Source organism: Poeciliopsis prolifica, unplaced genomic scaffold (genome assembly GCF_027474105.1).
Source record: "Poeciliopsis prolifica strain line A6 unplaced genomic scaffold, Auburn_PproV2 SCAFFOLD014, whole genome shotgun sequence".
Classification (NCBI taxonomy): Eukaryota; Metazoa; Chordata; class Actinopteri; order Cyprinodontiformes; family Poeciliidae; genus Poeciliopsis; species Poeciliopsis prolifica.
The window spans coordinates 10,618,919-10,633,963 of record NW_026562389.1 but is presented as its reverse complement, the minus strand read 5'-3'; the positions used below and the strand labels follow the sequence as shown (position 1 = coordinate 10,633,963).

Here is a 15,045-nt window from a genome sequence, read left to right as displayed (position 1 = left end):
AAATAGTGCTTGGTTTTCTCCACATCAGGTTAGAATCAAATATTTACATGTTAAAACTCTGGAATTGACAGAGTATTTTCTTTTACCATGACTGCATGATGTATTATAACAGCTGAATCTCTTGGAAAAGACGTAAGAAGATCTATGTCTTTGTTTGATTTGTTCAGCCACTCTGTGGTGGTTTTCTTATCTTACAGGTTGAATTTTACTCAAGATGAATGGTGAATGATGATGGATCACCTTTTTATTTGCCAAGTATTTTTCTGAAAGTACCTACCAAACTGTTTCCAACACTTGCTTCACTGTGTAACTAAACCATATGGTCCTTCAAGTTAAGTTGAAACAAAACCTCACTTGTATTTTATGGGTATGAACTTAGAAAAAAAAAGAAATAGATGAGATCCAGGAGTATTATAATTGAATTCTGTTTGTGGAAAAAGAAAATTCATCCAAACCACAATACAAACCTGATGCCATGTATTAAGACAGACAGCATTTCCCCCCTTCAGATACTTGATTCTCCAAATACAAACAGACATGTTGCCTCTTTTTAAGTCCTTAACACCACTAAGCCCACTTCTGTGCATCTGTTTGAGATGAAGTGGTGCTAACGGCTTGCAGATGCTGACTGTGCGCTGACGATGGGCAGGTATTCAGGGCTGACTCCATCACCCCCCCATCGACTCACTGTGACAAGCCTGAAACACATGCTGGCCTTCAGCTTTCTGCTTCACTTCTGCTACAAGTTGAAAGGCCTGGAAACACATTTGGATAAAAAGCACCAAACTATACAGTCTTGCTCTCTTTCATCTGTTTTCTCTGGTTCCATCGGGTTGTGAGAAGAGAACACAACTCAATTACAGACGTTGCAGAAGCCGCTCTTTTTCGTATACGTGCCTTAAAATGTTGCAGCAAAATGCATTGAGTACTTAGTTCATTCATTTTTTAATTCACATTTAGCAGAGTTAGTTATTTACTTGAATAACTTTTAGGAGTGTTTGTACTGTGCTGTACTTTTTTACTTGAGTAATTTTATTATGAAGTACATTTTACTTGAGTACAGTTTTTGTACCTCTGAAATGTAAACATTTAAATTTGTCGATTTCTAAATAATCTCTCGCACTGTGAGCAGATATAGATTAGATGGATTCGTCATCTATCCATATATGTAGCTGCATCTCTAACTGGCTACATATGTCTATCTAGCTAACCAGAGTTAGCAATCTAGCTATCTAAATAGCACAATAAATATCCAAATTGACTGATATGTTACTTTGTCAAACATGGAAAAAAAATTATTCTGAATCGCAAGATAGCGAATTAGAATAAATCAGCTAGCAACTAGCTGGATTGCTACCTAGAAAAATAGCTATTTATCTCGCGATTTAGCTAGTTGGCTAGCTAGATCTAGAGAGATGGATAAATTGGCTCAGTCAATTCAGATTTAATTGCTTTAGTTATGAAAACTAAACATTAGATCTAAAAGCTAAAATTTAAAGGCTCAGTTGCTATTTTATTTTATCATCTGTTAATAATCAACATCTGCTATTATCTGTCAGAGAGTATCATGGAGCAGGGTCATCATCGTGCTGCTGCTTTCTTTCAGCCACAGCCACCAGATGTCCAGCAGGTTGTAATATTAAACAGCAGGCTTTAACAGTGAATGGCAGGGCACCTGCAACAAAGGCAACTACAAAGAGGCTCGCTCTGACAGCGTTTCCTTTCTTCACAGCCTCCGACATGGCCCCCGCACCATCTTGGAAAAAGATCTCAGTGCTGTTGCTCTGGACCAGATGCCGGTCCCCGGAGAGTCCTCCGAAAGCAGCTTTTGCAAACATGGAGAAACTGAGGTGGAATGATAAAGGGAGGCACTGGACAACCGCCTGTAAATCTGCTTGAAGTTTTCCTTTCATGAGTTGCAGTTAAAGAGAGAAATAGCAAACACTTGTCAGAGCTTCAGGAGATCCAAAAAACAAAACAAAACAAAACAACAACCTGCAGCAATCTTTCTGGTTCAGACAGATGATTTTAAAGAACTTCACCGTGCTCCAAATTATTATGCAAATTGGATTTAAGTGCCATAAAGATGAAATTTTAGTTGTATTATTAAATGTATAAATGGTATTGTGTGTCAGGACTCTTTGAATCACTATAATTCATTTCAGAGCCGGTTGATCAGTTTGTCTGGTGAGTTCAATTAAAGGAAATTACTGCAGAAGGATGTTCCTCATTATTAACCAAGCCGCAGGTTCCAGGCAATATGGGAGACAGAAAAGATTTCTCTGGTGAAGAAAGTCATCAGATAGTGTAGTGCCGTATGACAAGGTCTGAAAACATGAGATATTTAACAAAAACTGAAGCGATTTTTTTTACTGGAAAGTGATTTGTGGCTGATTCAGAACAAAGATGGTTTGTACAGATAAAGGCTAAAGAGGAAAGTTTCTGTTAGACAAATTCATGGGACTAAGAGAGCAGCTGTTAAAATGCCCTTAGAAAGCAGCAAAAAGTGATTAGAAGCTGCTGGAGCCTCAAGGTGGAGGAGCCTCCAGAGGCTTGCGGTGCATGAACCGACTACTGGGCCCTAACCTGCTATTGGGCCCCTAACCGACTATCCATTGAACCGAAAAGTTCAATAGATGCAAGAATTGAGAGGGTGATATCAAAGACTGTTTGCAATTCTTTATAATCCATAAAATGCTTAGAAAACCTGCAGTGCAGAATAATTTGGAGCAGAGCATTTTGAATTTTTTATGTTTGAAACAAATACTGTTCTCATTGGGAGCTTTGGTCAGTAAAATTAGATTTATACTATAATAGTTCATGACTTGAAAATTATGCAGAAGTTTAAACTTGGATCCCAAATTACAAATTGGGGAATCACAAAAGTCTCATGCATATGGTCACCAGATTAGGGATGGGAATTTCTCATATTATCATTTAACATCTAATTCAATTATTTTTTTCCTTTTTTTCTCAGCAGAATCAACAAACCTCACCAAAGATTTTTACTCTTGTTTGTCGTCCAAGACAAAAACCATAAGACAAAATTGACAAAAGACAAAATCAGACATAAATTTGCAGCAAGACATAGAAGCTAAATTAATAATTCCTGAAGAAAATAATCTGTCAATGGAACTAGAACTAATATTGCTTTTCAACAATATTAAGTATTTATTTATTTAAAACAATCTCCTAATTCATGCTGTTATGTTACTTTTCGTTTTCTCTTAATTCAAGTGTAGTGATATATTTTCACTAAACCACATTTCCTTGGTTTAGGAAAATTGTTTTTGCAGCGTCGACATTTTAAAAGTTGACTCAAAATTCTCATGACAACTGAATATAAACAAACCTGCTGTTCAGTGAAAATGAGGAAACAGAATAGGAAAATATTTAGATACCAAAGTCACCAATTTAGCTCTTAGTTTAGGGTTTTAGTTCAATTTGATAAATGTGTAAAATATCATAATATTGATGTTGAAAAGTTGCCATTTAATTATGAAATCTTTTGATTGGATACCAACACCGTAACATTCCAGATGTTGTTTGTTTGATGTTTTTCCCAGTATGACAGTTTGGCAAGACGATTTCACTGTTTAGTCTGATTCAGGCCTGTCGCAGCGCAAACTTCTGCTTTTAAACCTAAATCTGGCAGGATGTATTTCTGTCCCAGTAAGCAATTAATCAATTAATTTAAAGCATGATACATTTAAACAAACTAAAAAAAATTACTTTTCTCTTTCGGTCAAAAACTTGATGACAAAAGCCTTTATATACTTGAATAGAAGTAATTCTTGCTAATAGTCATAAATGATACACTAGATGTGTTAAGGATTGTGAAACAAACTCAAACACAGTCGTGTTTTAAACAAACACATTTGCTCCTCATGACCAACACGCTGCCTGTCTCTGCTGTTTAAACAGTCACTTCATCATCAAACTCAGGGAAAAATGATAAGTACACCGCAATGTGAGCATTGGTTATTCAAATGGGACGCTCAGGTGACACAGAAGAAAAGCAAACAGCATGCTGCCAAATGTGGCACATGTAAAACTAATTATAGCGCACCTTTTGTTTGCACAAAGCTGCAAATTGCTGTGCGGAGCGTGCATCAACGTCTGCGTTTCTGTCGCTGTCTCAGAGGAACAGCATGTTTGAAAGGGAATAATCAAAAAATATTCAATTATTTTATAACTTCATTAACACATAATCCAAGATAATTGAATGTTGTTCTTTCTAATCATTTAAATCAGGAATAATAGGTTTATTTTACAAATATGTAATTCTTTCTTTCACTGTATAATAAATGTTTTAGTTTTGTGTGATGAGACAAACTGGTTTTTATCATATATAACTACCATGAATGTAGTTTACACTCATTCTTCTAGAAAAGAAGTTGCTTTTATTATTCTTTTTGTACATAAGTAGTAAAGAAAGTTTTCTAAATAAACACAATCTATGAATATTTAAGGTGATTTAAATACAACCTTAAAATATTTTAAAATGTATAAATATATAAATGTTTGTTATGAACAAGGATCAATGTTAAAAAACTTTATGCTGAAATCTGTCAGTTGTACAAAATCTGAAATTTTTCCCTTAACTCACATTTTCTCCTTCACAAAGTAACATTTTGAAATATTTATGAAACACTGCTGAATACATTTGAATATAATTGACATATATTTAAAAATTTACGTTGATTTGACACAACTAAGTAATGAACTGGAAACCACATGCCAATGTGCTGCTATAAAAATAAAAACAAGTTTTACATGCATTTTGCCAAACATATAATGTGCACTGAATATTTTTAGTGGTTAAAAAGTGTAAACCTAAAATGCAGCCGCTTAATAAAAAAAACACAATTTTAATTTGATTTGTTCAGGTTTCACACATTAAAACAGGATATTGGAAGACAAATTCATTGTCTTTGTGCCTGAATATTCCATTGTTCAACCCATCCGCTAAAAAAGGCCTTTGAATAAAATGTCATGCCACTGACTTCCCGGAGACTTTTTTACGGCACGTTTCAAGGTGAATGGAAGCCGCAACCACTAATCCTTTCACTGACAAATGACTGCGGCCAAACCCTTTCCTGGCTCTGTGACTCTAAAGACGCCGCAAAGTTGATTTGATTTGTTTACTTTGGGAAACATTTACATTTTGGAACCCTCTGTGCATCCTTTCTGTAGATACATAAGAAAGAAGAGAATTGTTGAGGAGGGGAAGTTGAGATCAAAGTTCAAATGAGCTTTGGTTATTGACCTGCGAGTCTAATCAAATGAGGTTGGTGAAGCCTGTGAGCGTCTTCCCGGGTCATCCCAGAGTCACTGCTCATCCACAATGCACACATAGCAAACTATTATTTGGAATAAGGAATGACGCATTGCAAATCCTGACTGAATACAAAAACAAACATTTAAACACTTACTATTGCTGCAAATGCATCTTTTTTCCCTTTAAATAAAGGTAACCTTTGACAGCGAATGTTTACACAAAAGGTATTTCTCAGAGTGAATGATGAGACATATTTTGAATACACATTTCTTTACACTAACCAACATTATATGATTTATTTGAATAAGGTACACTCGGTGTCAGTATAAACAGATACTGAGCTGCAGGGACAAAAACAGGATAATGATGATTATACGACTGTTGAGGTTTAACAAACAAATATCCAGTGAAAACAGCTTTATCTTTTCATAATGAAATCAAAACACGGTTTCTGATGTCAAAATGATGCAAATAAAGTTTTGCTAAACTTGTGTTTCATTTGCATGCTGAGCCTCTGGATCTCCACAATGCTATAATCAGACTTACTGATATTTAAATACCAGCTACATAGTTTCAGACTCAACTCCTGTTTGTTTTGAGCTCAGGTGCGTGTCATTCACAAAGACTTGCTATTAAACTTCAGGGCTGCACAAAACCCAGTTTTACAGCGACAACTGTGGGTCTGTGCTGCCATCTGGCGTTCATTTAACGAACTGCGTACAGAAACTAAAATGCCACATTTAACCTGGGATACTTTCTCTGACAAAACTTCTCCTTTGACGACAAATATCTGATCATTGTGGCAATGAAAACACCAATTTCGTCTAGTCATTATTTCTTAAGACCAATAAAACTTGAAATCTAAGATTTTTAATCCAGAAATACCTACAAAAAATATGTTAATGTTTGGAAATATGAGCTGGTGTCAAGTTATGCTGGGAAATGAAATTAGCTTCGTGAAGTTTGTCAGAAGAAGAAAGCATGAAGAGAACAACACTCCAGCCCATCCATATGGGACTATTTTGGAAGCGGTTGGATTTAATTAGTAGTATGAACAACTATGCAAAAAAACCCACCAACAACAAGGCTTTCAGTAAAAAAACAACCAAACAAACAGGTGTTCACCAACTTAAGGTGAACACCTTAGGATGGTTTATTGTAATCCACATATCCATATTAAACATCTTGAAGCTTTGACAGTCGCCTCAAGAATAATGTTTTCTGTGTTGTTTCTGTATTTTTTCCTTCCACTCAACTTCCAACTGATGTGGATCCGGCGTTTTGTGAACAGTCGGTTGGCTAAACAATGATTTTTTGTGGCTTACACTTTCTGTGGAGACAGTTAATAATTGTTGACTGATGAACTGTAAAGTCAGTACTTTTCTACGAGAATGAAAGGGCCATAGCATAATTCTTATCAATCAATGAAACCTTAGTTTGGTCAATTATTGCTTATTTCTTACTTTAATAAATAGAGCTAATTAGCAAAGTTAGCAATAAAATAAACCTTTGAATTGCCCTATGATGGGGTTTATATCACCACTCGTGAAAGACAACAGATGAACTTGAATACACATAGTTATTGTGTAATGAGTCTGCGAATTGAATTTCACGTATTGAATAGAAATCTTAGTACCTTTCTGAGAGCCAAACGAGTGTAAACAGAAAAAGTAGATCCAGATCTCACAAAAAGAGCCCAAACTCCTGATAAGTGGCAACAGAGCAGGCACACGCCCCATATAAACAAAACAAAAAGACTGACCGATATTCACCCAATCATCAGCCTCGGGAGGCGGAACTTCCGGTGACATTGACAAATCAGCGTTGGTGAAGCGAGACGAGAGCAAAGTGAATATGACAGCAAAACAACACCGAAGGGGGAGTGAACTTCTAGACACCCGTCATATTTCTGAAGAAACGTTACAGTAATCCCTTCTAACAGTGTACGGTTTCACAGCAACTGAAAGGTAAAATAATTCACGTCGCTCTTCTTTCTAATCTTTACGCTTTTCTAATAACTCTGCGCGGTGTTCAACTGTCCAAACTTTGTGACACGGAACAGATCACAGGCTCCGAAACGACAGCTAGCAGGCTAAGCTAGTTAGCTGTTAGCTAAGTTCTCGCTCGAGCGAAACAAACGCCTTTAAAATCGGCTCAATTATTTGCGCTGCGAAGCCCCGTCTTTCTCAGCGTCGTATTTAACCTGCATTAAGTCTCCAAAGGTGCTGGCACGACGCTGACAGAATCCCGACTTTCATCTTAAGTTAGATTTTTGTCTGCACATGATGGCCACCAGTTTTTAGAGGAAGCCATGATGATCCAATCAGAGTCGCTTCTTCTTCTTCTTCTTCATGGTGATAGTTCACCAGCTAACGGTCATGTAACTGTACAGGAATGTCTCAGAGAACCCGCTCAATGTTTAACTTTAACCTTTATATTTTGGTGTTTGAGTGCAGTGGTTTGTCAGCGGCAGTGTGCATTTCGGTGTTTTAGTCAATAAGACATTGAACTGCGCGTCTGTTCTGTGTTGCTGTTGTTAACCTGGATGAACTCCCTTCATTTCTACATAAAAATCTGCTTTTTGTATTATGGCAGCATATTTAAGGCAATAACATTTCATCAGGAAAAGACAGCAACAAACATTATACATGACTTCATATCGGCTTTTAATTAAATGTTTCCTATTTTGTATTTTTCTAGGTAGCTTTGTAGCATGGGCGGTTCTAGATGAGGGCAAAAGGGGCCAATGCCCCGCAGAACTATACTGAAAAGATAAGATTAAATCTATTCTGACTAATAATTGTCACGGATCAAATTAAATTTATCGCCTTCACAGTTTTAGTTTAACCGTGAATTACAGATTAAGGTGTTGTAGTTTTAGCTTTAGCTGTACTAGGATGACAGTTTTCATCTGCCAGATCAGATATCTGCAATTTGCAGTTATGAAGTTGAAACACAAATAAAGTCAAAATAAAAACCTTTTCTGCTTCCACAGAATTTTAGAAGGAGAAATTAGAGCAGTCAGGTTCCTATGATCAAATAACTTGAATTACTGATCATCTGTTGTCACAATAGCCAGAAACTCTGGCATTTTCAAGGTTTCTCCCAGAAAATGTACAGTCTGGTGAAGACGACTGTCCACCATGTTATTGAGTTAAAAGGTGTTTACAGTTGACAGGAATTTTGACAATAGTTAATTATGTGTAATTGTAAGACACTATATAATCAATGTTTAAAGTGTTAAAAAAGACAAACATAAAAAAATACAAATAAAATTAAAAAAATGTGCACTTCTGTTGTTTCATCCAAGTTAAAGTGTCCACGTTATTTTATGTCCTTATTTGTGACTTTTCACTTTATTCACTGAAGTTTTTGGCATGTAAACCAGTAAAGACAGGAAGTGGTTACAGAGTTCAAATGAAAAAAAGACACCTGACCTGATGTGACTAATACTGACCATACTATGTTGTCATGTTGACAAAAAATGGAATAGTACATGCAAAATGTTTTCCTTCATTTGTTTCCCTTTTTTGTTTTCCTGATTTAAAATCCAATACTTGTTTATTCTCCCTCAGCTGACTGGTGTCCTCTAAGACCGGTAGATGTCCACGCCGTCAGACACGTCAGGTGGCATGTCCCATCCTGGCCCATCACCAGGGGCAGGCCTGTCCCCAGGGCCCATCTTGGGCCCCAGCCCCGGACCTGACCCCTCACCAGGTTCTGTTCACAGCATGATGGGCCCCAGTCCTGGACCAGGGACACCCAATGCACCGCACGGCATGCAGGCCCAGGGACAAAGCGATTACTCTCAGGACAACATGTATCCTATGCATAAGGTCGGCTTTCACTCTACTGCCTCATATTGTGTTTAACAGTTCTTTGTTGTTGCACCGACAAAACATCTGAAGCAAATTCAAGCTATCCGGATGCAATTAATTTTTTTCTAAGTGGAATGAAGTTACATTTTCTGTTAAATTAGATTATTATCAAGTGATCGTCTTCACTTCTATTCAAAAATACCTTATTTGTCCCAAAGTGAAGTCAAATGCTGTAATTCATAACAGCAGAGTATCTCTAAAAGAGTCGTAGATGTTGATGCTGGAGGCAGGAAGGTTCTCCGGTAGCAGTCAGTCTTGCAACAAATCTGGAAATGCTTCTGACTGAAGACAGTTGGTTCTGCTTCTCTCTCTGCATTCATGAAGCCTCCCTTTCAACTCTTGTGAGATTTGGGCTTGTAGTTCAGATATTATGTGAACCTTTGAGATACTAATTAGCTGCTGAAGGTAGTAAAAATAATGCTTTGCTGCTATGGCTACAAATCATAATAAATATTAAAAGCAATGAAAGGTAAGAGCAAATGACCTACCACCTGCAAAAGCAGAGAAATTAATTGTAAAAAAAAAAAATTCAACCCCAATCAAAACAGATAAAACAAAAGCTATAAAAAACTTAATATATTTACTAACAGTCAGACCAGCGTTTTGAAGCAGGAAGAAGAGCAGCATGACCAAGTCTCCTGTTTCTCTGTCTTGTTTCAGCCCATGGAGGCGGCCATGAACGATAAGACGATGGCCGAGGCGATGCACTTCGGACACATGAAAGGTGTCGGCATGCGATCCCTGCACAGCGGCATGGGGCCTCCTCAGAGCCCGATGGACCAGCACAGCCAAGGTGAAGCTCTGGGTGTAAAATTTAAATAAATATACAAAGTTGATACCATAATCCAATTTTCTGTGTCTAGAAGAAATTACAACTAATAACCCAAAACTGAGAAAGCAAAGATTATTATTATTATTGTTAAAAAATAAATATCAGTCTTTACAGCTCTTGAAATTAAACAACCTGAGTCTGCAATGTATTTAATGGTGTTTTATGGGAGAAAGCAACAGGAGTTGTATGTTAATGTTCATTTTAAAAGAGTGGCTAGCATTTGTGTTTATCAAATGGGATAAACACAAAAGGTCATGACCTTTTACTTGAGGTCATGTTATAAGTGAAATAATCTGATATTGAAACTAGCACTTTTTAAAATCAATACTATAAAATTAGTGACTTAAAACAAGCTTCTATTTCTTGCTGAAAAGTTCGTAAGTTGGTTTTGACTTATTCTGCGCATGAGATAATTGCACTAGAATTTGGACAAAAATACTGGGTAAGATTTTGTGTTTTTGCAGTGAACAGAAATAGATAATAAATTTATATATCCAAGAAAGTATTCGAACATCTTCTCTGTTGGTCTGTCACAAGAAAAGAAGTAAAATACAAATTTCATCCTGATGATTGTGAATTTTCTGAAACATTGAACTTTTTGGGGGGTTTTGTGGGGTCAGGATACATGTCTCCACATCCATCCCCCATGGGAATCCATGAGCATGCCTCCAGCCCCATGTCCGGAGGTGGAGGCGGGCCGACCCCGCCCCACATGCCTCCATCCCAGCCCGGCCCCATGATGTCCATGGACCCTCAGGGAGGCATGGCCAGCATGTCGGGGATGGGCCAGCCGGGGCGCGGCCCCTCCTCCTTCAGCCCCGTCCAGCTGCAGCAGCTCAGGGCGCAGATCCTGGCCTATAAGATCCTGGCCCGCGGGCAGCCGCTGCCCGAGAACCTCCAGCTGGCTGTTCAGGGCAAAAGGAGCCTACCCACGATGCAACAGCAGCAGCAGGCGCCGCTGCCGCCGCAGCAGCAGCAGCCGCAACCGCAACAACCACAACAACCACAGCAGCAGCAGCAGCCGCAGCAGCAGCAGCAGCAGCAAGCATCTGGTGCTAGTCCATACAGGCCTTCAGGTAGGAAGAGCAACCAAACGTATATAATGACAGGTTTCCCTTTTTCAATCAATCATGTTTATTTGTAGCACATTTCATCAACAAGGTGGTTCAAAGTGCTTTACATCATAAAAACACAATAACACCAAGCCACAAAACACACAGTCAACCAGTAAACATTACATTGTGTTAAATGTAGTGATGCACCAATTTCAATTTTCTGGCCGATTGCCGATTATCAAACCTGATCTGCTGATTCTGATTTTAGCTGATGTAATTTTTTTCGTCTGAAATATTGCAAAAATGAACAAGAAAGTTGCTGAGTTGGCGACGGTGGAGTGACTGTCGTTAAACTGCAAACATGCAGACATGACCTGACGGGCCGGTTTGTCAGTCGAACCTCTCACTGCAGAGCAGTGAGGTAAACATGTTAATATCAGTAAAATAAAGAAAATCCTCGCTGATTAATTGGCTGATTGATAAATTGGTGCACACATAATCAAGTGTCAACATTGCAGATCAAAATGTTGGTTGGTGTTTCATTAATTATGGTTCAAAAGCAACTCTAACCAGGTGACTTCTTGGCCTTTTCTGGAAGTTTGTTCCGGATTTGTGGCGCATAGAAGCTGAATGCTGCTTTTCCATGTTTGGTTCTGGTTCTGGATGCAGAGCAGAACCAGAACCAGAAGACCTCAGAGGTCTGGAAGGTTGACACAACAGCAGCAGGTCTTCAATGTATTTTTACTTGTTACTTTGCAAAAAGGTTTTGCAACATTTAACACTGCAAACAAACACAGTTTTTTATTATTATTTATGCAAAAATAAATAAACAGAAACAACAAATAAAATGAATTATGAAGTCTCTTAGTTGAAAATAAAACACCAAACTGAAAACTTTCATCAACCAATTTTTGGAAGTAAGACAGAAAATAGAAAAACAATAAATTATGCAAATATTAATTATTGAGTTGTTTTAATTTAGTTGATTTATTGCAACAGGCCTAGACCTTTTTATTACCTACAGTTATAAAAACATGATTTGATTCCAACAAAAATTTACTTTGCTTATATCTTTTATCTGTTTTCCACTTTATAAATGACACAAATACTTGCAAATGTTTGCAATAAAAAATATATAAGTTGAAAAAAGTGTGTTTTTCTACATATGGCTACAACTGATTGCTTTAGGGTTATTTTTACATCTCCAGCATTTATTCAGAAAGCATCTCCTGGATGTTGCTGTTTTCTTCAGCTCACCTTGACATTTTCAGAAAACTTGTGTGTTGGATCTAACTGGTTTTGTCTGAAAGGTATGTCGATGGCTCCCATGAGCGGCCCCCAATCAAGCCCCTGCCCAACACCAGCACTGCAAGGACACAATCAAAGCACCGGACCCAAGCCTTGGACTGACGGTGAGTCAGTCCACCATCGCTTCTGATGCTGGAACAGAAACAGAAAAGCTTCTTCACCGACATATCATGTACACACTAAAGATGAGATTATTAAAAGTCTTATTTTATTTCCCAGGTCAAGCCAGTGACAATCAAGCACAGAAGCACCTAACCCCGGTCCCCAGTGGCCGCCCGTCTCCCGCTCCGCCCCAGGCGCCTGTGGGGGCCCCGGGCCCAGTACCGGGGGGTTCAGGGGCCGGTCACCCTTCAGGGCAGCAGGTGTCCCCCATGCTGCAAATGCAGCAGAAACAGAACCGGATCACCCCGGTCCAGAAGCCCCAGGGGTTGGACCCGGTGGGAATCCTGCAGGAGCGAGAGTTCAGGTAAAGTTTGGACCAGAGCCACAGGTTCACTGCTCTGATTTTTATTTTTTTGTTGTAGTCTAAAATGTGAAAACTGAAAATGAAGATGGAGATCTGGAACAAGGCTTCTTCTGTCTTTCCACACGGCTTGGCTGCTGATTTTAAACTCAGAATGAGCAGCATGAAAACTCAATGAAATGCATTAAAATTCATTGAAACATATTAAAATGCATTTCTATGAGATGTTTATCAGAGGAATTAATTTTCTGGAGCTTGAACTGAAATCATTGATAATGAATCACAAAACGAATCAACAAAGTCGTTTTCCCTTCAATCTGATAGAAAGTGGAGTTTATGGTGGCGGTCCTATTTAGTCTGAATTTGGATAAGTGCTTTATACATTTAGTTCATTTGCTATTTAGTTATGATGAATTTAATGAACATGGGAGAAATTAATCTAATTGGCATCTAGAGGTCAACAGTTTAGGTTGTTGCAGGTCAGTTTGTGACGTACATGAGTCGGAGATCTTGCAGTTTTTGTCGACTGAATTAATTAATTTTTTATTCTCTTTAGTTACTCCCTAACGATCTGTGATCAATGTCTCCATTCCGCTGTTGTTCCTTCTTATCGTTGGACAGCAAAAGCAATAATCGTAAAGTGAAAATGTGTTTCTTGTAATGAATTCCTAGTGATTTCTGTTTTCTAAAAAATATGTGTATTCTGTGGCTTTTTAACGGCGTGATGGTCTCTGTCAGGCTGCAGGCCCGGATCGCTCATCGGATCCAGGAGCTGGAGAGTCTGCCCGGCTCTTTGCCTCCAGACCTCCGAACTAAAGCGACGGTGGAGCTCAAGGCGCTGCGGCTGCTCAACTTCCAGCGGCAGGTAGGAAAGTCTGAACCTAAAGCTGAAGAGTTTCTGGCCTCCAGTTCAGAGCAGGAACTGTAATCCAGCACTGAAAACAACAAAAATAATTCACAGCAACTTTTGCAAGAAAATTAATCTGATTTTCTTCAGGTCTGCCACTACTTGTCTTTTGCTTTTTGGCTCTATCCAACATTTTATGTAATTAAAAAATGAGACATTTCTCTTACAGGCGAGTTTTTTGTAACAGTTTTTACTGCAAACCAGGACATAAAAAGAAAAACATTTGCTACTGCGCTATCTCTAGCATGAAGATTGTTCAGCCATGAGTGAAACCGTTTCCCCGCTTTACTTAAACATCTCCTCATTTTTTCCTCTTTCTCATGTAAACTAGCGATGGAAAAAACAAAAAGTTTTTTTGGATCTTCTCCAAAAGAAGATCTTATGTGACTCGTGCGCGTTCTGTTGAAACCAGATCTTCACTTTCACTGAATAAAAAGTCACACTTTTTCCTGACTGTCTGAAGTTAAATCAGATTAAGCTTCTCCGTTTTAGGTTAGTTGGAATCACCAGTTAGCAAAAACATTTTTTAGATATCTTTTGTAACTTTTTTCACTATGAAATACCTCTTTAATTTCTTTGTACTGATACAAATTTTATTTTATGCTATAGCTGTTTTCATTCAATTGTCACAAATTTTGAGCAAACTTTTCAAATGTGGTAAAAAAAGAAAATGGTAATTAAGTGTTGCCATTAATCAGACTATGCAAAGCTCAAACATTTATAGAAATGTGGTCAGTATTATAAAAATTTAAATAACTAGTGGCTGCTAAACGTTAACGCCACCTTTAGCGTGCTCAGCAGTATTACACATGGCTGTAATATACAGGAAGTACAAGTTGCTAAAGAGCATAAACCACAAATCTCAGAAAAATGAAGAGTCCTCTGCTCCACGATGGACGTTTGGACTTTTTCAGTTCAGTTTTCTGGTGAGGCACAGACCCAGGAGAGTTCACTCTGTCAGAACTTACTAAGAACTCAGAACCTCTAAATTTTGTGAAGTGAAGTCACTTATTTCAAAATTCAAGCCCTTTTGAATGTGATGCATCATAATGTGCATAAAAAAGCATTGATCGAAACTTTTTTTTTCCATCCAGCTGAGGCAGGATGTGGTGGCGTGTATGAGGCGCGACACGACCCTGGAGACGGCCCTCAACTCGAAGGCCTACAGGCGCAGCAAGCGGCAGACGCTCAGGGAGGCGCGCATGACGGAGAAGCTGGAGAAGCAGCAGAAACTGGAGCAGGAGAAGAAGCGTCGACAGAAGCATCAGGTGAGCCCTCTGAGCGGGGGCCAAAGGGTAGCTTTTAGTGTAAAACAGTCAAA

The 15,045-nt window shown here is 38.4% G+C and overlaps 1 protein-coding gene across 1 annotated transcript in view; it reads left to right on the top strand.

The window, feature by feature from the left end:
- Nucleotides 1-7,115: 7,115 nt before the first annotated feature.
- smarca2 (SWI/SNF related, matrix associated, actin dependent regulator of chromatin, subfamily a, member 2) overlaps nucleotides 7,116-15,045 on the top strand; it is a 34,458-nt gene continuing 26,528 nt past the window's right edge. The window contains exons 1-8 of the mRNA XM_055039063.1: nucleotides 7,116-7,248; nucleotides 8,857-9,117; nucleotides 9,820-9,952; nucleotides 10,612-11,067; nucleotides 12,357-12,458; nucleotides 12,574-12,820; nucleotides 13,556-13,682; nucleotides 14,819-14,992. Of these exons, the coding sequence (XP_054895038.1) occupies nucleotides 8,884-9,117; nucleotides 9,820-9,952; nucleotides 10,612-11,067; nucleotides 12,357-12,458; nucleotides 12,574-12,820; nucleotides 13,556-13,682; nucleotides 14,819-14,992 (1,473 nt within the window). The 5' untranslated portion in view covers nucleotides 7,116-7,248; nucleotides 8,857-8,883. The remainder of the gene's footprint in view (nucleotides 7,249-8,856; nucleotides 9,118-9,819; nucleotides 9,953-10,611; nucleotides 11,068-12,356; nucleotides 12,459-12,573; nucleotides 12,821-13,555; nucleotides 13,683-14,818; nucleotides 14,993-15,045) is intronic.